The sequence below is a fragment of the Aptenodytes patagonicus genome, chromosome 17 (assembly GCF_965638725.1).
Source record: "Aptenodytes patagonicus chromosome 17, bAptPat1.pri.cur, whole genome shotgun sequence".
NCBI classification, from domain to species: domain Eukaryota; kingdom Metazoa; phylum Chordata; class Aves; order Sphenisciformes; family Spheniscidae; genus Aptenodytes; species Aptenodytes patagonicus.
Window position 1 is genome coordinate 9,202,380 of NC_134965.1, and position 23,571 is coordinate 9,225,950.

At 49.9% G+C, this 23,571-nt stretch overlaps 2 protein-coding genes across 2 annotated transcripts in view; both read left to right on the plus strand.

Moving 5' to 3' along the window:
- The first annotated feature begins 783 nt into the window (after window positions 1-783).
- On the plus strand, window positions 784-8,736 carry NLE1 (notchless homolog 1). Its single transcript, XM_076354729.1, has 13 exons — window positions 784-816; window positions 1,134-1,277; window positions 1,367-1,584; window positions 1,680-1,759; window positions 2,064-2,140; window positions 3,525-3,622; window positions 5,136-5,328; window positions 5,797-5,932; window positions 6,315-6,361; window positions 6,506-6,708; window positions 7,659-7,818; window positions 7,909-7,979; window positions 8,475-8,736. The coding sequence occupies exons 1-13, from the start codon at window positions 808-810 to the stop codon at window positions 8,485-8,487; spliced, it is 1,449 nt and encodes a 482-aa protein (XP_076210844.1). The 5' UTR covers window positions 784-807; the 3' UTR covers window positions 8,488-8,736.
- Window positions 8,737-15,242: 6,506 nt separating this feature from the next.
- Window positions 15,243-23,571, plus strand: part of ULK2 (unc-51 like autophagy activating kinase 2) — a 41,040-nt gene continuing 32,711 nt past the window's right edge. Inside the window, exons 1-3 of the mRNA XM_076354863.1 lie at window positions 15,243-15,955; window positions 17,290-17,382; window positions 18,642-18,683. Coding sequence (XP_076210978.1) covers window positions 15,863-15,955; window positions 17,290-17,382; window positions 18,642-18,683 — 228 coding nt within the window. The 5' untranslated portion in view covers window positions 15,243-15,862. The remainder of the gene's footprint in view (window positions 15,956-17,289; window positions 17,383-18,641; window positions 18,684-23,571) is intronic.

A 23,571-nucleotide genomic window follows, 5' to 3' on the forward strand; every position in this document is an offset into this window, starting at 1 on the left:
GTGTTTCCTTCAGCTTCTGTGCTGCCTGGGCTGGAGGCTCAGCTTACCTTGAGTGGGCTCAGTAGCAGACAGCTGTAGTCCTGCAGCTCCTGGAGACTGGTCAGAATATAATATCCATCAAAAAAAGAAGGGAGAAATCACAGCCAGGGCTCTGCCTCATTTGCGGGGCCTCTCCCTGCGCTTCAAGGGGAAGGTAGCGTGCCGGGGGCCGCTGCGGGCTGGCCAAGCGCCTGCTCGGGGCAACTTCTCAAAGCTGCTTTGCTCGGGTGGTGGCCGATGGGTAAAGCAAGGCGTGGTGGTTGATTTGCCAGTTTTTCCTCTTCGGTCCGTAAGCGGTGCTTAGATTTGATGGAGCGTTGGTCTGCAGGGTTATGGATATCTTAGTGCAGGATCTCCCTGCCTCCTGTCCAGCCCAATAAATAAATTGGGGGTGAATAAACCACGTTTGATCACAGCCCCAGCCCTTCCCTCTGCGGGGAATGGCTGCGGCGTTGGCTTAGTTCTTTATTGGAATGGGATATTTGGGATAATTTTTCCAGGTTTTCCTGCCTTCTATTTTAGAAACGCAATAAAAGGCACCTTTGTGGTCACCACGGAAAATGCCCCGGCGCGGCCCCCGACCCCCCTCGCTCCCCCGGGGCCGGCGCCCGCTGCTCCCCCGGGGAGAGGCGCCCACCGCGGCCTCGAACCCGCGGTTCCCCGGCGCTGCGCTGCCCCCACCGCCGGCCGCCAGGGGGCAGCAGCGCGGCGCCCAGCGCCTCCCGCCCCGGAGGGGCCGCTTCCGGCCCACGTGGGCCGGGCAGGCACATGGCCGCGGTGAGCGGGGGCCGGGGCGGAGCGGGACCGCGGCGGGGGATGGAGGGGGAGCGGGGCCGGGGCAGCGCGCAGATGCTGGCGGGGTGGGGGTGTTGGGGCGCTCCGGGGCCTCCTGACCCCACCTGGGTTCCCCTATGGGGCTCCTCCTGCACCCGCCCGCGTGGGATCCCGGTCTCCCCTCCATAGGGTCCATGCCGGTTTCCCCCGTAGCGGCTCCTTCTCCCCCACGCGGGTATCGTTGCCCGGGCTGGGGTGCTGTGGGGCTATTCCCCCCCCTCCCCGGTGGGTCCCCGCCCCCTGAGCCCGCTGTCCCGCAGAGCATGTCGCCGGACGAGGATGTGCAGCGGCTCCTGATCCAGTTCCGGGACGAGGCGGGAGAGTCCCTGGGCTCCCCCTTCGACGTCCCGGTCAACATCACCCCGGACAAGCTGCAGCTGGTCTGCAACGCCCTCCTGCTGAAGGTGAGACCCCCCCGCTCAGGCTCCTCCAGCACCCCCCGAGCCCAGCCCGGGGCCGTCCCTCGCTACCTCTCCTGCCCGTTCTCCCCCAGGATGAGCCGGTGCCTCTGGCCTTCTTCGTCCACGATGCCGAGATCGTGGCGTCGCTGGAGAAGACCCTGGCAGGGCAGACAGTGGAGACGGAGAAGGTCCTGGACATCATCTACCAGCCGCAGGCGGTGTTCAGGGTGCGGGCGGTGACCCGCTGCACCAGCTCCCTGGAGGGGCACACCGAGGCCGTCATCTCCGTGGCCTTCAGCCCCACGGGAAAGTACGAGGGTCTGGCTGTGGGTGGGGGGGCTCGGCAGTGGCCGCTGTCCTCCCCTGAGGGCACCGCACTGAGCCGGGCTCTTCCTCCTCTCCCAGGTACCTGGCGAGCGGTTCTGGAGACACCACCGTCCGCTTCTGGGACCTCAGCACAGAGACGCCGCAGTTCACAGCCAAAGGTGGGTGTGGGGGTGTCCCAGGAGGGCAGCACCTGACCCTTCCCCTCCCTCAGGGACCCGCTGCCTGCTCGGGGGGACAAACAGGGCAGAGCCTGGGTGCTGCCGGAGCCGTATAAGCTGGGGCCATGGCTCAGGGAGGGAGTAGCTCTCTTTGACTAACGAAGTGGAGGAAGAGGGTCTGGCCAGGAGGAACACGGAGGGTTCTCCCCACTTCCAGTCCTGCCTTGGAGTGGCTGCGTGCTGGGACACCGGGGACAGACAGTCACAGCTCTCCACTCACGCCCGCTCGTGCTCTCTCTGCCAGGTCACCGGCACTGGGTGCTCAGCATCGCCTGGTCGCCCGACGGCAAGAAGCTGGCCTCGGGCTGCAAGAACAGCCAGGTACGCATTGGCTCCCTTGGCACGGGGCCAGGTGCCCTGACAGCCGCGCCGGGGCGGGGGGTGGTCTGTGGGAGCGTGGAGACCCTCTGCAGCCCTGTTGTGAACTGAAGTGAAACCTGGTAAAGGGGCTGTGGGGGATTAGGGGCAAAGGCTTGTTTTTTCTGGGGCGTGAAGGGTGTATCCAGTTGTTCTGAGCAGGATTCCCGTTCCCCAGAGGAGCTTTGCATGTGGATGCGTCGCGGTAGTTGCGAGTAGTGTCTCTGAACTCTGCCGGGCAGTGCCCTGGCTTTGTTGGCTTTGTAGACCTCTCGCCTTGGAGCCCTGCTGTCTTGTGGCAGACGCTTTTCCCTCGGCGCAGGAAAGAGTCCAGGCTTTGGACATGGTCCTTGGCAGACGGCTCCATCACGAGGGAGGTGTCTGGATCGAGAAAGGGTATCGCCTGGCTAGGGGCTGCTGTTTGCATGACCCAGACGTGCAGCGGCAGCCCGTTTCGCAGTGCTCCCGCTCAGACACAGCCAAATTCTCTCTTACAGGAATGCGAAGGGGGCCCTGTCCCGGCTGTGGGGCAAAATGTGTGTGCTTAAGGTGCACGCAGAAATGCCTGGGGAAGCGGGAGCGCTCGTGGGCAATTAAAAGTGAGTCAGTAACTTGCTGAGCTGCAGAGGGGCAGTCACTTGCTCTGACCTTCAAACGGTCTGGGAGCAACAAGGGCGGCCACGGAGCTGCTGAGTGCTGCTGTCCCGTGCTCAGTTTCTGAGCAGCCACGCTGTCAGGCCACTGTGATACCAGCCTCAAGGAAACGGGCCGGGCCAGGGTGGCTCTGCCCTGGATTGGTGCTGTTCTGGCTTTAATCTAACCCAGGGAACCGCTTGTCCTCTGTTTCCCTGTTTCCTCCAGGTTCTTAAGTAGGAGATGACTAATACCTTGGCTCCTTGAATGAACATTTATGTAGAGAGAGAAAAAACAAGAGAAAACCAGCATGTGTCCCACCTACAGAATCCGATAATAAGTAGCATTTAGCGCGCTCTGGCTTTCATCGCGCCCTGCAAACATTCACTAACTCTCTGGCACAGGGTGTCGAAGGCTCAGGCTGGCTTTTTGGGGACCTAGATCAGTTTTGAGTTGAGGCAGGTATTTTTTTATAGCAGCAACGTTTTAGGCAGAGAGGAGGGCAATCAAGTCTCATGCTTTGAGATGTCAGCTGATTGCTGCAGGGATCTGGAAAGGCATCCAACCCTCCTGCCCCCCTCCCTTTCTGCTCTCTGCTTCTGCCAATGTAAATGCGACCCCAAGGACACTCCTTTCTAAATGGAGCCCAAACGTCCCTGGGATTCACATGATGTATGTGGCCTGACGCGACCCTCTTGCTTCCTCTCTTGGACAGATATTTCTCTGGGACCCAGCCACTGGCAATCAGATCGGCCGGGTGCTCACCGGCCACTCCAAATGGATCACGTGTCTGTGCTGGGAACCGCTCCACATGTAAGTGAAGGGCCAGCCCAGCCCTTCCCCTTTACTCGTATGGAAAAGAGCAGCCTGACCTGAAGGGTTGGGAAAGGCTCCTGTTTGCCTTTCTCCCCTTATGGTGCGCAGGGGGGGGTGCGTGCAGGAGAATGGCCCCCAGGGTGGGCCAGGAAAAATGCGTCTAGCTCAGAGCCAGGAGTCCCAGCTGCTGCTTGCAGTCCCCGTAAGGGTGCTGGGGAAGTCACTGCCAGGCTGTGACTCTGTTTTCCCCTGTATAAAAGAGATAGTCGCCTATGAAAAACACTTAATGTTTTCACGGTGCTGGACAAACATTTGATGTGCTCCTCCCCAGCGTGCTGAGCTTGGGAGGAGGAAAGCCTGCCTGCGTGGTGCCCGAGCTCAGGCTGTGCAGAGCACTCCCTTTCTGCTCTCCTGCATCCCGGTTGCCTCTGTCGTCTGGTTTATTTATCATGAGGGCTGATTAACTGTGCAATTCCCTTATCTCTTCAGTCGGCTGAAGCTCTGTCTGGGAAAGATGGGTGGAGAGGGACAGTTGTGGCCAATAATCCAAGACATGATATAAATAAATAAAAAGAAAGAAACAGGGCCCCTTCAGAGCAGAGCCTTGCAAATTGAATTTGCCAGTAGGAAACTCCAGCTATTTGCAAACAACTAACTGGATTAGCAAAAACTGATTATAAAGGAGGATGAAGAAATGGAGAGGAGGGAGATGACCCTGCCAGGGCTCCACTGCTCTGCCTCCAGCCAGGTGCGCTCCCCGCTCAGTTCCTGCGCAACAGGAGGGGCCGTGCTCTTCCACACTGCTGCTGGTGCCAGGGACCACTTTCTTTGACGTTAAAACCGTGTTCAGCGATGATAAAGCTGTTGTGCAAAGGACAGAGGGCTGTGGCTCCCCTCTCCTTGCTGGGTTGTGGCCAGCTGCTTCCAGATGTGTTAAATTTGCCCCCTCTGAGCCACGTGGATGGACGTTGCTGCTTCCAGTCCTGCCAGCACAGCGGCACTCCGTGTCTGCAGGCCGGCACGTTTCCTGCCGGAGGCAAAGCATGGCATAGGCAGGGGAGCATTCAACGCATTCCCGTTGCTGCCGGTCTGCGCTGCCTGCGTAAGGCAGACTGATGCCCCTGCCCAGGGCTCTCCCCAGCCAGTGCCCGGGGAAGGTGCCAGTTTGCGGTCCCCTCGTTAGCCAGCGGATTAAAGCTGCCTCCTGTGAAAACAAGGTCATTGCCAAGGCCTCAGGTGCCAGGTTTACCCTGGATTGATGCCTCCAGCGTGCAGCCCAGGAGTTGGTTTGGAGGGAAGCATCTGTCTACCTCTCCCCTGCCTTGTGGGATCTTGTTCTCTGTAGGTCAGCGCTCTGCCCCTGCCTGGCCTCTCTCTGATCTTAAGCCAAAAGAGAAAGTTGTGTTTTATTGACTTCTGGACCCTTGAATCCTCTGGGGCTGGTAGGGGGAGGGCTTGGTGGAGGAGCTGTGCGTGCTGTGCAAATGGATTTGATCTTCTTTTTGCTCAGAAACCCGGAGTGCCGCTACCTGGCAAGTGCCTCCAAGGATGGCAGCATCCGCATCTGGGACACGCTGATGGGCAGGTGTGACAAAATCCTCACGAGCCACACGCAGTCAGTGACGTGTGTGAAGTGGGGGGGCGATGGCTTGCTCTACTCCTCCTCCCAGGACAGGACCATCAAAGTCTGGAGGAGCCAGGACGTAAGTGAGGCAGGCAGCCCTGGGGCTGCTGGCAAAGAGGGCTGGACACGCTGTGTTGCAGCTTTATCTGTTCTTCCTGGCACAGCTTGTGCCCTGGAAAATGGAGGTGCAGAGTGGGTGCTGTATCCTCTTGACCTGTCAGAGCCTGTTGCTTGACACCTTTTGAAAGGGGTAGCCGTTGTGCAATGTTTTCATCCCTAAAAGCATAAAATGGGGCTGAAAGCTGGAAACATCCCTGGAGCGACCTGTGCTGGTGGGTTCCTTGCAAGGCCCTGTGGGAAACTAGTTCCTGGAGCTCAACAGTGTCATTTCTTCCATGCTAAGCGTGGCTACAGTCCTGCCTGCAGCTTGGGCAAGAGGGTTTGGAAAGTTTAGGGTTGGTCCTCGCAGCCCAATGGGACTGGTGGGTCCTGCGCAGTCTGGCTCTGTCCTGCCCATCCCTCTCTAAGCGGGTGGTTTTGTTTCCAGGGGGTCCTCTGCCGCACCTTGCAGGGCCACGCTCACTGGGTGAACACCATGGCCCTTAGCACCGACTACGTTCTCCGCACCGGTGCCTTTGAACCTGCTGAAGCCACCATCAACCCACAGGATGTAAGCGGCTCCTGTAAGTGCAGCACCTGTGTTGTGGGCTGGGGGAGGCGGTGGGGAGGATAGTGAGGAGACCTGATGTCTCCTCTTAACGCTGCCACGAGCCAAAGCAATCTTGAGAGCTGGGAGCAGGTCCTGTGCTGGTGTCGGTCATGCTGGCAGCCTCGATCTTCCTTGTCCATGCACAGGGTCAAGCGGTCTGAGGGATGGGAAGGTCACTCTGTTTTCAAGGGCTTTTGCTCCCAATATCGCCCTTGGCAAAGAGAAAGTGGGTGAGCAGTCACAAATGCTTGGCCCACGGAGCCAGGATTGGAATTGGCATCACAGGGTTATAAAGCTTCCTTTCACCTAAGGATTGCAAATCTCTCTTTCTTTCCCTCTCCCTTTCCCTCTTTCAGTGGCAGAACTGAAGGACAAGGCACAGCAGAGGTATGACCAAGTCAGGGTAAGTCCCTTTTCTCCCTACTGTCAATTCTAACACTATTACTGGTGGAAGCACACAGTTGGCTGTTGACCCCAACGCTGGTGTGCTTCCGAGCTCTCCACATCTGGCTTGTACAAGACTTGGGCTCTTTCATCCCTTTCTCAGGGCCAGGAACCAGAAAGGCTCGTCTCGGGGTCAGATGATTTCACGCTGTTTCTTTGGAGACCAGCAGAAGACAAGAAGCCGCTGGAGAGAATGACAGGCCACCAGGCATTGATTAACCAAGTCCTCTTCTCGCCAGACACCCGGATAATAGCTAGTGCTTCCTTTGACAAGTCCATAAAGCTCTGGGATGGTAGGACAGGAAAGTGAGTTGGTTTGTTCTGTTACAGAGGTGGTGTTTGTATGGGGTCTGTGTGGAATGCACAGGTTATGCAGAGATGGGCCCCAATGTCATTGCCAGCAACTTCCTGGTGTGTTCAGCATCTCTGTAGCCTGAACTCATGCAAAGTAATTCTGCTGCCTCTGTCTCTCTCTGCCCTTGGGAAGTCCCTTGTCTGGCTCTTCTTGTATTACGGGGTCTGTGCTTGGCCGGGTGTGTACAACCCCGCTGTCACCCAGCCACAGCACTGCCTGGCACCCGTGTGGCACATGCTGCCTGCTGCAGGGTCGGTTCTCCAGAGCAGGTGCAGCTGCAGTGGGATGGGATGTTCCACTCCTGAAGACGTGTGCGTTGCACACTGTAGACTGACCCAGTTTAAACAGTTCCTATGCCAGAGAACAGCTTGTTCTGGACGATGCAAATTCTTGTAGTTACAAGTGCTGGTGGTGGTGTTTGGATGCTCCTCTAGTCCAGCTTTTAACCTTCAGCTAGAGTATTGGTGAGCTCTCTGGGGCAGCAGTCCCTCCCTGTAAATCAGCCTTTATACTGATGAGCTTGGGTTTCATGTCAGTAATTTTAACGGTCCTTCTAAATCCCAGCTGTTCAGCCAGAGAGAGGAAGGACACATCTGTACAGTAAGGCTTGTAGTGTTGCCTGCTGGATAAGGGTTTCTTGGCAGAGGAGTTGAGATGAAGAGCCGTCCCCTAGAAGGCTCTGAGCCCATCTGGGAGGGTTTTTAGACAGACTGAACCACCTGTGGACTCTCTATAACAATTGACTGCCTTGTCTGTGCTGGCTTGGGCTGTGCTGAGCAACCTGTGACTGTGCTTGCTTGCTGACAAGTAGAGAAGAAATGTGAAGGCTGGGCCAGGGCAGGTTTGGAACAACCCAGCTGCCTGCTCCTCTAATAGCTTCTTCGTGCCTCCTCCGCACCAGGTACCTGACATCGCTGAGAGGGCACGTCTCGGCTGTGTATCAGATCGCTTGGTCAGCCGACAGCCGCTTGCTGGTGAGCGGGAGCAGTGACAGCACGCTGAAGGTCTGGGATGCCAAGATGAAGAAACTGGCCATTGATCTTCCTGGCCATGCGGACGAGGTGAGGTGTCTGGTCTAGCTGAGGTGTTTGAGAGAAGCAGGAATGGCTCCTCCTCCCAGAAGAAATAACTGGGTCTTTCCCTACTACTAGGTGTATGCAACGGATTGGAGCCCAGATGGACAGAGGGTAGCGAGTGGAGGGAAGGATAAGTGTTTGCGGATGTAAGTAACCTGTTGTCTGTCCATAGAGGTTGTCACAGCCACTCCATGTGTCCTTCAGAGCTGCAGCCTCCTTGCAGAGACCTACACGGTTAGGGCATGATCTCTCCTTGCAGAGAGCGCAGCGCTGGGCCAAATTCCGGCCCGGAGACCTGACCTCCCTCGGGGCAGGAACTGCTGCTGTCCCCTGGGAGATGACTAGAAAGCAGAGTCCCTCCAACTGAGCAGTTAATGGTGAAATTTGACTCAGATGTTTTGGCTCCTGGAGAAGGGAAGGAACAGTTGCACCAGTGGGTCAGACCCTTCCTTTCTCACCTTCCTCCATCTCCCAGTTATGCAGACAGACAAATTCCTGTGAGCTGGTTGCCATTTGACCACGGCTTATGAAGGAACCCAGTCCCAAGGTCCCCACTGCCCTGCTCTTGTATGGTACCTGCTGGGCCGTGTGGCAGCGCCGGTGCTGGACCACAGGGACGCAGCAGCTCTTTCCGTTTGCAGATGGCGTCGTTAGGAGCAGCGACACGAAGCCACCAGTTCTGTCCTAAGCTGGCCTGCCCTCGGCGCAATCTGCCTGGGAGATCTGCGAGGTGATGGACGACAGAGGCTGACCTGAGCACAACTCCTTGTTCCTGTTGGCTGCTCTCCCTCATGGACTCTTTCCTTATATTTATTTAAGGAAATTTTAATTCCAGTTCTTCTTGAGAGCTGTGCTTTGCGGGATGATTTCCTCTGAACATTACAGAAGGGATATCTCATCTGCCTCCATCTCAACTTGCTCTTTATTGAAATTTCAGCCTTATAGTAGCCTGCCCCCTTGAAGGGGACAAGCGAAGAGTGGGGACAGCTCATGCCCATTCTTGCTGTGTGAAGAATCCCGCAGAGAAGAGGCTTTTAGTGGGAACAGAAAGGGTTGTCCTTGTGTGACCTTCAGAGAGGGAGAGAGGAAGGGGAAAATCCAGCACATCATTACATCGCAGAATTGTGCTCGGCTGCATGCCTGGGACAAAGATCTGCTGAGAATAAGGTCTCGGGGCTTCTCGTTACTCCAGTAAGGTTTTGCCTTTCCACTCAGCGCATTTCCCTGTGGGCTGTGCCGAGCATTATCTGTTAGTGATCCTCCGCATCCACAGCAGCTAACCCCTTTGCTCATCCGTTCAGGGTGCAACAGGCACAGACTTCAAACAACTGCTAGAGCTCTGCTGAGTTTTCAGGTCTCGATGGCTTTTGGAAATGGGGGGATGAGGCACTTGTGCCTCTGAACAGGGGAGAGACCACCCGTTTCCCATTCACTGCCGGCTCAGGGGGGAAGGGGAAGAAGGGAGCAGGCGTTTTGGGTGGTGTTTGTCTCTTGCCCTAGATATGTGTTGACAGCAGGGCTGGGACTGTCACAGTAGATGGCAAAACTTCCATTGCACAGAGTTGGCTCCTGGAATTTCTCAAGTGCATTTACTTGCCCAGTGGATGAGAGGGATTCACACTGTCAGTTATGTATTTGTAAGCTTGCTTATGAGCCTTTCTATAAGTCAATTCAGGCTTCCAACAATCATGAGGCAAATAGACCTGGATTTAGTGTTTATTTCCAGGATGGTTACAAAACGGTGAAAATCAAGATGTGATTAATAAGAAATAGAGATTATATTGTCAGATTTAGTTGCAGCAAGCTAGCGTGAAGGCCAAAACATTCTCCATAGCCGTCATACTGCAGTTGCTACTCAGTGATTACTACAACTCAGAACAAGAGTTTGGGTCTCACATGCTTCCCAGATGCAGAAGATGCATTTTAGGACTTTATTCCTGCTGGCAGGATTGCTTTGGAGAATTAAGAGGGATGGTGCAGTAATGGCCATTTGCTTGTCTGCAAATGTTCAGGTGAGCAAAAGACTGGAACAAAGGGCTAAATCTTTAATATGACTGAGAACAAATTGCGGCTGCTGTTGTTGTTAGTATCTCTTTCTGCCAGCCAAGTCAGCAGGCTCTATCTTCATGGGATCTTTTGGGAAGAACTCAATATCCTGCTCTTTCATTAACGTGCTTCTTCCAGCTGGTTCTTGCTGATGGTGAAGGCCATGTTGCATCCATCTGCATAAACAAACCTTTTGTAATTCACCAAGGTAAATGTTGTGGGGCAGGGTGATTTAAAACTGTAGCTGATAATTCTGCCTCTCCAGACTGCCATGCCCTTGGGAAGGAGAGGAGCACATGTGCAGCTGATGGATCTCTGGTAACAGCCAAGAAGCCTGCCTGCTTTGCAAGTTTTTTGGGCTGCCTGTGCTAAAGGAAACAATCCACCCTCAGGAGTTCAGCTCTGCCTGTGTCCCCGGGTTTGAAAGCAGCTTCTGCTGCTCCTGGTAGTACGTGGCTCTTCCCGAGGGAAGAAGCATCGCGCTCTGCTTCCTTTTCCAAAGTGCTGCATGGGGTCTCTGCGCCCCGTTAATCCATGGTGTGTTTTGTGTTAGAAGCGGGGATGTATCAGAGCCAGGGGAAGTGATCCTGCCTGCGGGGACTGGCTTGGCCGTGCGTGTGTATACATGTACCTAAAGACCACTTCCTTGTCCACGGATTTCCAAAGCAAAGCCATTGCCGTGCCTTCTGGCCATGCTCCTAACCTAGGCTCCTGCCACCCCTTCAGACTCTGCTTCTGTGATATTAAGCACCGAACAGAGCCTGATTAAAACTCACCTTCCTAATGCTGGAGCAGAAAGCTTTTCCAAAGCAAAGTGAGACCTCTTGAAGAAAGAGAGGGTCTTGCAACTAAGTTTACACCAAAAGAAGGTATCTCAGCCTTAATCTTTCTGTGACCTGATAGCGGGTAGATTTTGAACCACACTATGTGATGGGTTTGCACGGATACCAAATCGTATTTTCCTATCTAAGCAGCTGCTACTATTTTTATCATTCATACAGTACCAGCCTTCATGCATGCTAAGTGCTGGCCCCGTTCCAGCTGTATTCCTAAGCAATCCTGTAACACTCCTCCCAGTTTTATTTGAATGCGGCATTTCCCGGGCCTTGCTCTGCAGTCTCCTGCCTGCTCTCATGCGCTGCAGAAGAGCTGCTGCCCTTCGCTTTGGGGCTGGCTCTTTTTTGGCAGGAGGCGAAGCGAGCGCGCAGCCTCCCTCGCTCTTCTGGTGATGTGAGCTTTAATTAGCTAATTTTTAGAATTACAGTTGCAGATTTGGGTCGATGGTGTTATTGATGGGGAAGACATTACTTTTTGTTAAAGGACAAATCTAGAAGGTAGGCTGGAGCTTGCTGATTGCTTTTCCAGGAACCGCGTCACTAACCTTACAAGAAACCTACTGAAACACGTGAACTTTTCCAATGCCGTGTGATGGGAATCTCAGTATCTGCTGCTGTTTCAATCCAGTTTCACCCGAGTTACTCGTTAAGTGTACCACACAGGTATGCCTACCACAAGGGCATTATTTTTCACTGGTAATATAAGAATAATTTTAAGCATATCTGGAAACTGTCCCACAGAGCCCTCTGACACTTTCTCCTTTAAAAGCTGTGATAGCTCTGCTGATGCCACCATTAATTTTGTTACAAATCCCCAGTGGGAGGACAGTGACAATAAGGACTGGGAGGCGTGCAGTCCTCCGAGAAAGGTTTACCTGCCTCATAAATTCCTGGGTATGCTGGAGGGAGGGAAGGAAGGAGAGGAGAAAATGGTGAGAGCACCTAGGGTGAAGTGGGCTGTCTGGGATAGTGCTGGGATGAGCCGGACAGTGCCGGACTCCTGCCTTTGGGGGTTGATGTAGATAAGTGAGTCCTTAGCCCTGAGAACAGTTTTCATAAGGATGCTATGTGTTCTGCTTATCCACGCAGGAGGGGTGGGCAAGTGGCGTACATGTTGTGCTCCCTGGGTCCTTGGAGCCACGCGTTCATGTTCTGCTCGACTCAGCTGATCTCTTGATTATTTTCCCAGATCAGTAATTTAACTTCCATGTGCATGTTTATAGCCTGGGGAGAGATACAAGAAAAATCTTTCCATGAACAGGAAGAAAATAACCTTCATTCATTGTTCTGCTTAGACATTAGGAAAAGCAGTCTTCTCTCTGCTTTTCTTTGGGCCAACCCAGGCACCGTTCAGGTGACGTTTCTACCTCGGAAAGGGCTGCATTTTGGTGGTAAGGCAGAAAAGGGCTTACTGTGAAGACCATTAGCACTTTTGAGGATGAAAGTTTTTACGGAAACTTGGAACAGTGATGTCTGTATTCTGGGGAGCTGCTGCCAGATGAAAGTGTACTTCTCTTGTGTACTCAGACAAGCAACCTGAAAGGTGCTAATTCCTTCTCAGATCTGTTGCTCTTGTGATCGTGAGTCCTGGCTCACATCTGAGGGACTAATTTGGCTGAACCAAGGTAGCGCAGCTGGGAGAGAGCCACAAATCCATCTCCAGGGCTGTTACTCTGTGTTTTCTTCACTCTGACCCTGGAAATCGGTGGTCCTTGCTGAGCTGCAGGCCGCTGGTGGTCTCTGTCAGTGGGCTGCAGCTCTTGCACAGTACGATGTTAAAAATAAACAAACTCGGCACACTCTGTGCTTTTGAAGGATCACTGTGGTCGGATATACGTGGTACTGGTGCCCGCTGCCCGGCCATGCTTTTTGAGCACGCTGAGTATTTTATTGTCGTGGCGTGTGGCTTGTCAGAGCAGAGCAGTACATCCCTCTGAGTGCTGCGGGGCGGCCGCCGCCTGCCAGCAATAAATGGCAAATATCTGTGTGTATTCCTTGGGAGAGAGGAGCAGCACAAGCCCTGCGGGGTTATCGTGCATCACTCTTCCAACATCTCTAGTAATGAGGCTCCCTTTGGGAAAGGCGGACAAATACAGCTCGCTTCATCTCCGACCTCTTTCAGCAGCAAAAGCAAGTGAAGGTGCTGTTTGTAAATAGGTTTATTGTAGTCTGCTGGTGCTGGAAATATTGACACCTAGAAACTCTCCCAGAGACTAAACAAGGACCCAGCTCAAATGAGTGACCTGCATGCAAATTCCGCAGCCCTTCATCGAGCAGTTTTTCAGATCTCGGCCCTTCAGATCCTGTTCGAATCCCAGTGCCACGGCAGTGTGTTTAGTTATTCTGGTCAAACTTCCCCTCCGCTCCTGGCTGTTTTGTCCTTGCTGTGCTGAAACAAACCTGCTCGAGGGCTCCAGCCCCATTACGGGGACAAAAGGACATCAGATGTGCTGCTACTGAAGCAATATGTGTCTCGTTTTTGAAGTGTAATGCAGAATGGGTGGCTTAGAAATTCCTGAAGTGGCTTTCTCTGTTCAAAGGGCATCTTTCTGGATTTTTTTTTTTTTTTTAGCCTCCCTAAAATGCAGCTTGTGACATTGACTCTGGGGTGACGATACACACTGGTGCTGAGAGGATTAATACCGAATGTGAGAATTAGTGGATGGCAATAAACAGCCAATTCTCAGGGAAATGATTTTCTGAATCAGAATATTTAACACATTGAGACTTGTGGGCTTTTTCCTGGTTTTAAAGGGGCACTGTGAATGCATGCTAGAAAGTGTCTGTGTTACTACCAACACCCTAATTTATGATTAACTTGGAATATTTTTACATCTCATTTATTCCTTCCACGGGGGTGTTCCGAGCTGCTGAAATTACTTGGTCAGCTTCACTTTCTCTGTTTTGTTTGTTAGATTAGTGCTATGAACAGATTTTGGATGGGAGCTCAGAACTTCAGAAAATAAAGGGGGGATTCGGTTTTGGGGGGTTTTAAAGCCCTTTGGTTCTCTTTGGCACAAACCAGATGTCTTAGGATTCCTCTGATGTCTCCATATAATGTCTAGAGTTTAAAATGTCCTTCATAAAGCTGTCAATATTCCCTTAAGACTCTCTTGCTGAATATTTTTTTTAATCTAAGTGCGTTGTCTTTGGAGAAGACTAGAAGTGGAGGTTTTGACATGGCACGCAGCTCCAGTATTGCTTGGCTTTGAGTGCCAGAAAGCAAAGGGAGATGAGTGAAGAACAGGAAGAGGACCCAATGTGTAACTCTCTGCTCAGTCTCTATTCTGATCTAGCGGTACTGAAAGCAGACCCAGTACCACGTGAGAGAAGGCGCAGCACAGCTATGTGGGGTCAGAGCTCTGCCCTGCGTGATCCCGATGCGCACCTTGTGTCGACTGTAACTTCAGTGGAGGGTTAATCCCTGCTGCTGCGGTGTCAGAGTGCTGAGGGGGTCTGGGGCAGATGGGGATATTGGGGAGGCCTGAAAAGAGCACGCACAGGTGAAGCTGGGACGTGGAGGTGGCGTGATGGAGAACGTGGACAGAGAGGAAGGGGAAGAGAGCAGTGAGGAATGGAAAGCAAAGGAAAGGAGTATAATTATGTAGATCTGGAGGTGAAGGTCAAAGGCTCCACGTGACTGCTGTGTGGTGGCTGGTTGTTTTTTTTAAATGTTTGTATGTGTTGCTGTAAACAGCCCCAGGCTGATCTAAAAGTGCTGGGGGGCAGAGGCTGTAAATGACAGACGGTGTTCTCCTTATAAGGAAAGTGAGCAACTTGAAGTGTCTTTGGCTTACAGCATTTCACATGCTTGTTCCTCCATTGCTTCTCCATTCATTTAAATTCCCTGTATTAGGTTTGAATTAGGGTCTTGCTTACTAATGGAGCAGGGACAGCGCTGAGAGCGGTGCGACCCTGGAGGTGCTGGGTAAGCAGTATCGCCGCCCTGGCAGCGAGGCAGGGCGGGATGATCGAATACCGGCCTTCCCGCCTCTGGCTGCCGCCCTGCCTCGCTCTGTGCTGAGGGCAGCTGGCTCGCGGGGCACCTCTAGCCCTCCCTCCTCTCCTGCTGGCCCCTCAGCTTTGTCCTCGCTGGCAGGTGGGCCCGAGGCGGCTGAGGAAACAGCTAAAGTGAAAGACAGCAAGCGTTAAAAGCGATAGCCAGGTGCGGGGGGCTTAACTCGAGTTCGGCCTCTCTGCCCCGGCGCTGGGGTGGGGACAGAGGGTGCCCCTGAGGGGATGAGGGGGACGGACCTCAGGAGCCATGGCAGGGGTGTGCGGGGCCGGAGGGGGCCTAGGCCCAGGCGCGGGCTGAGGGGCGGCGGCGCGGCCCCGAGGAGATGCCGGCGGGGCCCGGGGCAGGGCGCGCTCCTGAGGAGACGGCGGCGGAGGGACCCCGCCTGGCGCTCCCGCCGGGTTAAACGGGGTGAGGCACTCTTTAGCCGCTGGCGGAAGCAGCCGAGCGCTGGGGCCTGCGCGATGCGGCTTATAAAATGCGCGGGGTGGCGCGGAGGTCTGGGCAGTCGGAGCTGGGGCTAACAGGGTGCGGATCGGCGGGGCGGTGCTGGCGGAGCGGTGGGAGCCCCAGGAGGCGATGGCGGCCTGAGAGACCCCCGTCTGCACCCTCACTCCTTCCTGCTCTCTCGCGAGGGGTGCGGCGGCGACAGCGACAGCCACCCCCGGAGCCGCGGGCCGCCCCTCCTCCCGCCCTTTGCTGGGTGCTCTGGGGCTCGGTCCCTGAGGGGGGCCGCGGCACCGGCAGCCCCCGCTGTGGCGGGGCCATGGGGGCGGGCAGCGGCAGGGCGCGGAGCCCCCTTCCACGCTGAGAAGGCCCCTAATCCCGGCGCCGATGCCGCGCTGTCCCCTCACACCCGGCCCCTGAGATCCTTCCCCGCCTTGCCCTCCCCATGCCAGACGGAGCCCCTCGCCTCGGAGACGCCCTGCAGCAGCCCCGCCGGCCCGGGGGTCTGCGGCTGCCCCCGCGGTATGAGAGGAGCTGCCCCTGCCGCCGGGGGCAGCCAGGAGAGGGGCAGGTTCCCACCCCGCCGTCGGCTGCCGTGAGGCGGCTGTAGCTGCCTCGGCTGGAGGAAGAGCCCCTTTGTTTTCCCTCCTTCCTTCCTTCCCGGGGCTTCATGCCCCGCTGAGGGATGATGGAGGTGGTGGGGGATTTTGAGTACAGCAAGAAGGACCTGATAGGACACGGAGCCTTTGCTGTGGTCTTCAAAGGTCGCCACCGCAAGGTAAACAGCGATGGGCTTCGCCCGCAGCCGGAGCGGGGCTGGTTACACAACCCCTGCCCGCTGGCCGGGGTCGCTCCGCGGGGCTGCAGCCGTCAGGAGCCCCTCCCGGTGGGTGACAGCTGGGGCGGGGGTGGGGTGGGGTGTCCTCTGGGGAGTTTTGTTGTGATTTAGGTGTTTGGGGAGAAAAAAAGGAAGGAAGAAAGAAAGGTGCGGGGTGGGCTGAGGTACCGGGGCGGGGGCGGCGGGGCCCGGGGCTGGGCCTGCGCCCGGGGCAGCCCCGGCGGCCGGCCTGCCGCTGCTGCAGCCCGCGGCGGCCCGAGAGCCGAGCAGTCGGCTCCCGGCCTCCATAAACCCTTTTATTTTTTTTTTTTTCCCCCCTCCCCTAAAAAACCAACAACCTATCTGCGTTCCCACCTCTCCTCTCTGCTGTTTGGTAGCTCCCTAACATAACGGCGAGTGGAGAGTTGCAGCTGTATGGGAGGCTGAGCCCTTTGTTTGTCAGGAGGGTCATGTTTATCTCGCTGGATAACGAGGGATCTAATGGAAAATTGTCTCCTTTGGGATTGGCTGAAGATTTCTTAAATTCAGAGGTGTCTGGTTTCCTGGCGTGGCTTGCTAATCACCACGGATATTCGTAGTTACGTTATGGTTTCTTGGTGCTGTGAGAGTTTATTCTGGTGTTGGTGCCTTAACTGCTCTGCTTTCCAGAAAACAGCTCTTCAGATTTATCCTTTTGGAGCATTAGGGTAGTACTCACAACTTGGAGAGGCACAGTGCAGTGATTTTTATGTTAAAAAAAAAAAGGGGGGGGGGGGGGAGAAAGGAAAACAGAAACTTTAAAGGCCAATGAAGATGCTTCCACCTTCCAAATAAATAGGCAATTTATTTTTAGATAATATATAAATAGACAATATATGTTTACTTAAAAACCCCAGATGTTTTCTTGTGCAATTTTCAGCTGTAGAGCGTAAGGCTGAAAATGGGAAGTCCTTTAAGGAGAGTAAAAGTAACTTGATCATTGAGAGAGGACTAAAAAGCAGATACATAGCACCACTACCAAGAAATAAATGGGATGTATTGCTTACTTTTTTTTTTTTTTAAATGCTTTTGAATCCATGAAAACGCAGTGTAGCTGCAGCTGGATTTTAATAGCTGTCTGAGCTATTGTGGAATGAAATAGTTCTTGATGGTGTCATGTGATGTAGTAATCACTGGTGGGTAGAGTAGGGGTGATCTCGCAATGTTTTATCCAGTGCTTTACTAGCTAGTTGTTAGCAGATAAAGTTTAAAAAAAATATAAAACTGACAATACTTTTTTGTTTGTTTGTTTCCAGAAAACTGATTGGGAAGTAGCCATAAAGAGTATTAACAAAAAGAACTTGTCGAAGTCACAAATCCTACTTGGAAAAGAAATAAAAATCTTAAAGGTATGTTAATTTGCAGCGATTTTTAAAGCTGCTTTACTTGAAAAGGAAAAGAGACTTTTGACCTAGTTCATTCCGGGTCATGGGTAGTATCACAGTAATTGCTATTCTGCCTTTTGTTTCTTTGTTAGTTCCAGGAGAAATCCAGAACTAAAAAGACCAAGAAAAAAAAGAAAAAGATACTTTTTTAGTTCTGGAAATGGTCTCAGAACAGGTTATGGGTATGCTTTTGCAGTTAAAAGTGGAAAATTGTTGTAGAACCAGTCTCTGTGCTTTGCTTATTGCACATATAGAAAACTTTGTCCTTCAGGATGGCTAATGCGGCACTTTTCCCAAGCAGTGCATACAACAGTCATAGGTGAGGGTAAAACATCAGTCTTTGGTCTTTCTTCATCATCTTTGCTCAAAGATGCCTTGAAAGCTGAAATCAACATGCTGAATTTGATTCCTGAAGCAGTCTTCCTACTTCTGAGTTGTGTTAATTGACTTAAGATGTGTAGTGTGGCTCTAATGAAGGAAATAAAACCGAGCATCATTTAGTTTTTCAATGCTATTTTACAGAAATGCCTCCTTGGATGGTCTCTTAGCATTGTCTGCTCTCTGAACTTCACTGCATCTCATTTTACATAGCTTTGCAGTAATAATTAGTGCTGCTTTCTTTCCATGTTTCCAAGCTTCTTGAGATACATCACTATTTTATATACTAATATATGTATATTATATTCTAGTATATTTATTATATACCAGAAATTGTAGTGTTGGTGTCCTATGTTAGTGTGCTGGAAGTACTTAGCAAAGACAGATGCTTTTTTGAGCAGTTAAAAATAATTGCATGAGCTGTCCTGTGAGTTTTATTTGGTGTTACTTGGTTTGATTTCCATTTTCTTGTAAAATGGTAAGGTTGACTTTAAAATAGTGTAGTTGGTTACTCTGCTAAGGAAGAAATTGTGTGAGACTATAAAATTAAATTTAGTCAGTTTTCAGTACTCATTAAAGGATCTTGTGCTGTAGTACTTTCTGTAACAAGACATAAAAAATAAATTCTGGTACCAAATGTTTTTATGACCTCTGAAGATATCGCCTAATTTCCTATTCCTGTAAATATTGTCAAAATAGCTGGGATTTCCTCCAAATTCCATCAGATGGTCTAAAAAAGATACTACCTTTCTTTGTAAAATTTGGTTCTCTTTGATTATCACCTGGCATGTTAAAATAATGACAACAACAGGCTATTTCCATAATACAAATATTTTGTTTTATAGGAACTTCAGCATGAGAACATTGTAGCTCTCTATGATGTCCAGGTAATATATATTTTGATGCCTTTTTCTTCATTAAAATTCATTTATGAAAATATAATGCATATATATGTATACTGAGTAGAAAATTTTGAATGGCTGTATATTTTGTTGCTATAATCAGTTTGGCATTTAGAAAGAGAGATCCAGTTCCCTAGCAGCAGCAGGGGAGTTCTCTCATCTTCAACACACTATGCACTTATTTTGTATTGGCTCTTTTTAATAAGCAGGATGCCCGGTTGGGATAGAGAGCAGTGAGGAATATGGTTTACTTCCAGGCAGCAGGGGCAAGTGGCAGCCCGAGAACCTCTGCAGAAGCTGTTTGTGTAGTCTGGTCCTGCCTCCAGAGAAAAAGCATCAGCTGGCTGGGCTGGGAGCTCTGTCGGTGGCAGTAACTATTTTCCTGAATTAGCCTTGTTTCCTTGGCCCTGTAATTTAATTGGAAAGTGGGTGTTCGTGGATAACGGCTGAATACACCTGAAGGAAAATGTACTAGTAGGAGTTGATCTGAATGGATGAAGCAAGTGACATTAAGAAGTCAACATAACTTAAAATACTCTGTTGTAGAAAAGGAGCAGCATCTTTGAGATCTCTGAAACAAAGAAATGTATTGTATAGCCCTGTGTCACGGTGAGGAAGAACTGAAGGAAGCAGAAGACCATGATCACAGATGTATATATTGTTGTTGCCTGTGTTCAAAAGGATAGGATGAAGTATAAAAGCCAAGCAGACATTTGGATCTTTTCAAGTAGGAGAAATAAGTATTAAATTGCTTCAAATTGTCTTCCTCTTTTTATTCCCAGGATTCTGCCTGATAAGGTGAAGGAGTTAGTTTTCTAGCCTATCTAGAGTAGTGTATTCTACTTAATAGGAAGTACATTTTTTGTATCCTAAGGCCTGCAAGTGTTGAGTCAAGCTAAATATGATGTGATGTAGGTTATGCAGCCATTTGTTCTGCTTGAATAAGAACTATACGTTTATCTCCTGGGCTCAATTCTAATCTTAAATACAGGGTTACATTTATGAAAAAATTATTAAGAATCACCCTTGGGGCATCGCATAGGTAAAACAATGCAAAGTAGACATTTTGACGTTCTTCAGCTCGTTCTGTCTTTACACGTTTGCATCCTAAAAGGTTTTCAGCTTACATGTAGATGTGTATCTGTGTAGCTATAGAAATCTGTGTTCACAGGGTATACGCTAGGCAGGCTCAGGTTTTACTCTGTGTAGCGCTACAGGACATGTACTAATTTCTGTTGACTTTTGGTACAAAGCGATGGTGTTCATGCAGTAACAGACTATGCATCAAAGCTTCCCATTTGGATGTATAGACTCTGTTCCCTCCTGGGTCTTGACTTCACAACTCTGCATTTTGAATGATATTAGCTGCTCTGAGAGGGAAAGTATACTCTCTTGTGCTTCTTGAAGAGACCAGGCTTTCCTGAGTATTGCTAAGTGGAAATAATCTCTCAGCATCCTAAATTTAGTATATCCAGACATTTTAAAAGAAACTGGAATTGTTGACAGAGGGCGTTGGTGTGTGAGTAAGCAGCTGAATTTCAGATTTATCATTTACAGTTGTTTATATGTGAAGATTACTTACCAAGCTTTGCAGCTCAACCTGAGGGTAGTTGACTAGATAATGTATTTTGATGATTTAACATTGTGTATTTTCTAAGCCTTGGAGAGGCTGTTGCTTCTTTTGATTTATGCACAGAACATCCACAAGGGAAGAGAGGACAGAGCTGTACACTTGTCTATGGTTCCTTTACCTAAAGGTTATTTAAAAATACAACTTTTATGCTTTTCTGTTCTGCTACAGGAAAGGGTGCCCTTAGAGTGACAGGACTACTTGAATGATCAGTCGTGTATTCTCCATTTGAGAAGGGGGTGTTCCTGCTTGTCACTGACTATTGCATTTAAATAATACGAACAGTTAAAGCAAAGAGAAGGGAAAGCCTGTGTCTCATACCATGGATATATTTCAAATACATTCATGGCAAACATAAAGCTTGGCAGTCTGATGCTACTTCTATAGAAGAAATTGCTTTGCAAAATACGGTCTAAAGAATGTGACACTTGCACAAATAAGCTTTTCCCTTTCTGAACAGGGCTATGTTTGTGAAATATTATACATCATTAACTTGTATGATTACATTAATTTATAACCCAGCAAGAACGAACACTATGCAAGGCATTCCCATGTCTAGTAGGCTGTTACACCTACCAATTTTCTTTAGCATTTCATGTTCTAGCCTGTACTGCCCTTTTTGTTTGCCATAGTATTGTGAACATAGCGATATAGTACAGCAGATAAGACTTTAGGATTTCAAGCAATTTTTAAGTTACAGAAGCTATTTTTTTTTTCCTCAGTGCTGGAGCCAGTGGAGTCTGTGTCACAGTAGGAAGTTCTCAGTGTGACTGGGAGTTTGTTTTATTTTTATAGTTCTGTTGGTCTGAAGTTTTTCTTAACCTTAGACAGTTTGAAATAAGAAAATGCTCATGTTTCAGATGGACTGTTTGGCAGACCATTTAGCTGAATAATCCAAGAACTGATTGTTGTACCGAGTTTTCAGATAGAAAAGATGGTGTGCAATGTAAATGGCAAAACTAAGTGGAAAAAAAAGTGTAAATTAATTGCAATGAAGAATAAATATTTTTACATCTCATAATATTAAATGAAATTATTTGTACTTAATGGCCATACTTTGAGATTAAAGCTATATCCCTGCATAGCAATTTGGAATATATCTTTTAAGTTTGAGAATGAAAGGGTAGTTGTTATTTGACATATTGCAAAAGGCTTCATTTGGAATTGTTTTCACAGGAGGTAGTTAGATTCTTTCTCTTTCGTCTCTGTTCATTTATGGTTGTGTTCCTGTTGCGTGATCTGTGACCAGTCACACAAGTCAGTGTAATAAAGATAACATACACCATTAAGATTTTAATTAGATCCAGGGAGAACTTATGAGCCCTTCTGCTGATAGTATATGAACATTTTAAAACCTTCTACAGTTGCTTCAGCTCCTGTGAACGCCATTTTGATATGTTACTTAGCATGTATAGGGTCCACTGAGTTAAATTACTAGAAATGCCCATTCATCTGGAGACACACCCGAATGAATTGGTGTGCCGTTAATGTTGTATGTGCGTTGGTCGGCATAAATATCTTTTGTTCTGGTGCCAGCACAATAATTGCACTTGATTTCCCTAAGGTGGTTACATGCAACACTGGCAGGTTTGATCGGCAGTTAAGCATTTTATGCAAGCAGAGCATACCGTTGTTGTTTGTGCCGTCTCAGAAGGCCGGGGATCTGCACACAGCGGGGCGTGGAGACCAGTGGTTCTCAAACTGAAGGCATTTGTAGAGATACTTAAATATGAACTCTCTATCCGTGAGAGGCAAATGTTTTGCAGTAGTAGGGCTCTGAAAAATAAGCATATGCAGCTCATATCTAAATATGAAATTAATTTTTCATTAAGTGAAATGCTTAAAAAACCCCTGAGAATATAATAGATGTATAGCAAGGCATAACCTGCTGAGACAGTTTTGACTTACCTTCTTGGGCAAGAGTTTGGTATTCTTTCTTTCAAGAATAAAAAAACTCTTGAATCTCTAAAATGGTATAAGAATGCAGCTCTTTTCCCATGGTGTTGCTATGGGATGTCATTCATCCTGCAAAAGAAGATCAGACAGTCTTGGATCATGTTAATTGGGGAAATGGAGCCCACTGTTTCTCAAAAGCAAAAGGAATCTAAAATAACCTCTAACTCACCAGCATAAAGTACGTTGAGATCCTTGGATAAAGTAGTATGCTGAAGTATGAAGGTATCAGTAAGTTATTTGGAATGTGCTATATTTAGGACATGAATTTACAGTTTTGTGCAGTTCATGATCCCAAGTGTGTGCTGAGTAGAACTAATCTCTTACACAGTGCCAGACAGTGCCTGTTTTAGCAAATAATTTAATTCAAAACCTCTTTAGAATGTCAGCCGTCAGAATGAAAGCCTGTAATGTATCTTGGAGATAGCATTTTAGAAGAATGAATTAATGTCTTCACTGTATGGAGTCTGAAGTTTGCTATTTGAACAGTAGTTTAGGGAGAACTAATTTCTAGTGTGTTATTGGAGAAACAGTATCTGAACAGAAATTGTTTCTTGTCTTAGCTTGTTGGTACATAGCTGACAAAATAACCGCAGCTGCTTCTGCTGTCCTTGAAAGCAGTGAAAGTTAGTGGGAACAAAGCCAATGGTCCTTCTGGTACCTACACCTCAGCCTTTACTTATACACAAGTGCCTGTGAGTTCTTACTAGGGATGCTTATGGAAGGAGCCATGTTTATCTATACCTGTTTTACCAGTGGGAATTAAAGATTGCTGTTTGGTTTACCCAAGGACTCCAGTTGGTCTGGTAGTATTGCACCTGTTTCTTGAGGCGGTTGCTTCAAGCATTCCGGTGTGTGCTCTTGATCTTGGTGTCTCACAGCTTTGATTGCCTCCGTACTCTCATCATAGCTGTTTCTGAACTGTCGTCTTTTGAATGAGGATGTCTCAATATCTTTATTTTTTCCCTTGGCTCCTTGATTAAGGCCTTTGTGTTTGTCAGTATCCGTCCTCATTGTGCATGGAAATAGTCATATGAAAACATGCTGTCCAGACAAGCTTTCAGATAAAAAGAAAAATCCAGCCCTGTAGAAATTGTGAAGGTTTTGAAATACTACCTGGCAGCTGATGCTAACTGGAAGGTTGGTTACGACAGTATTGGACTGCAAGGAATGACGCCAGTGTAGACGTTGAAGGTTAGGGACAACCAGTTAGAATTTGTTTTGGCTCGCGGAACCGAAGAGTTGGAGTTACTACATAGTCCTTAGCTTACCTGCTGTGCCTAGATGCTA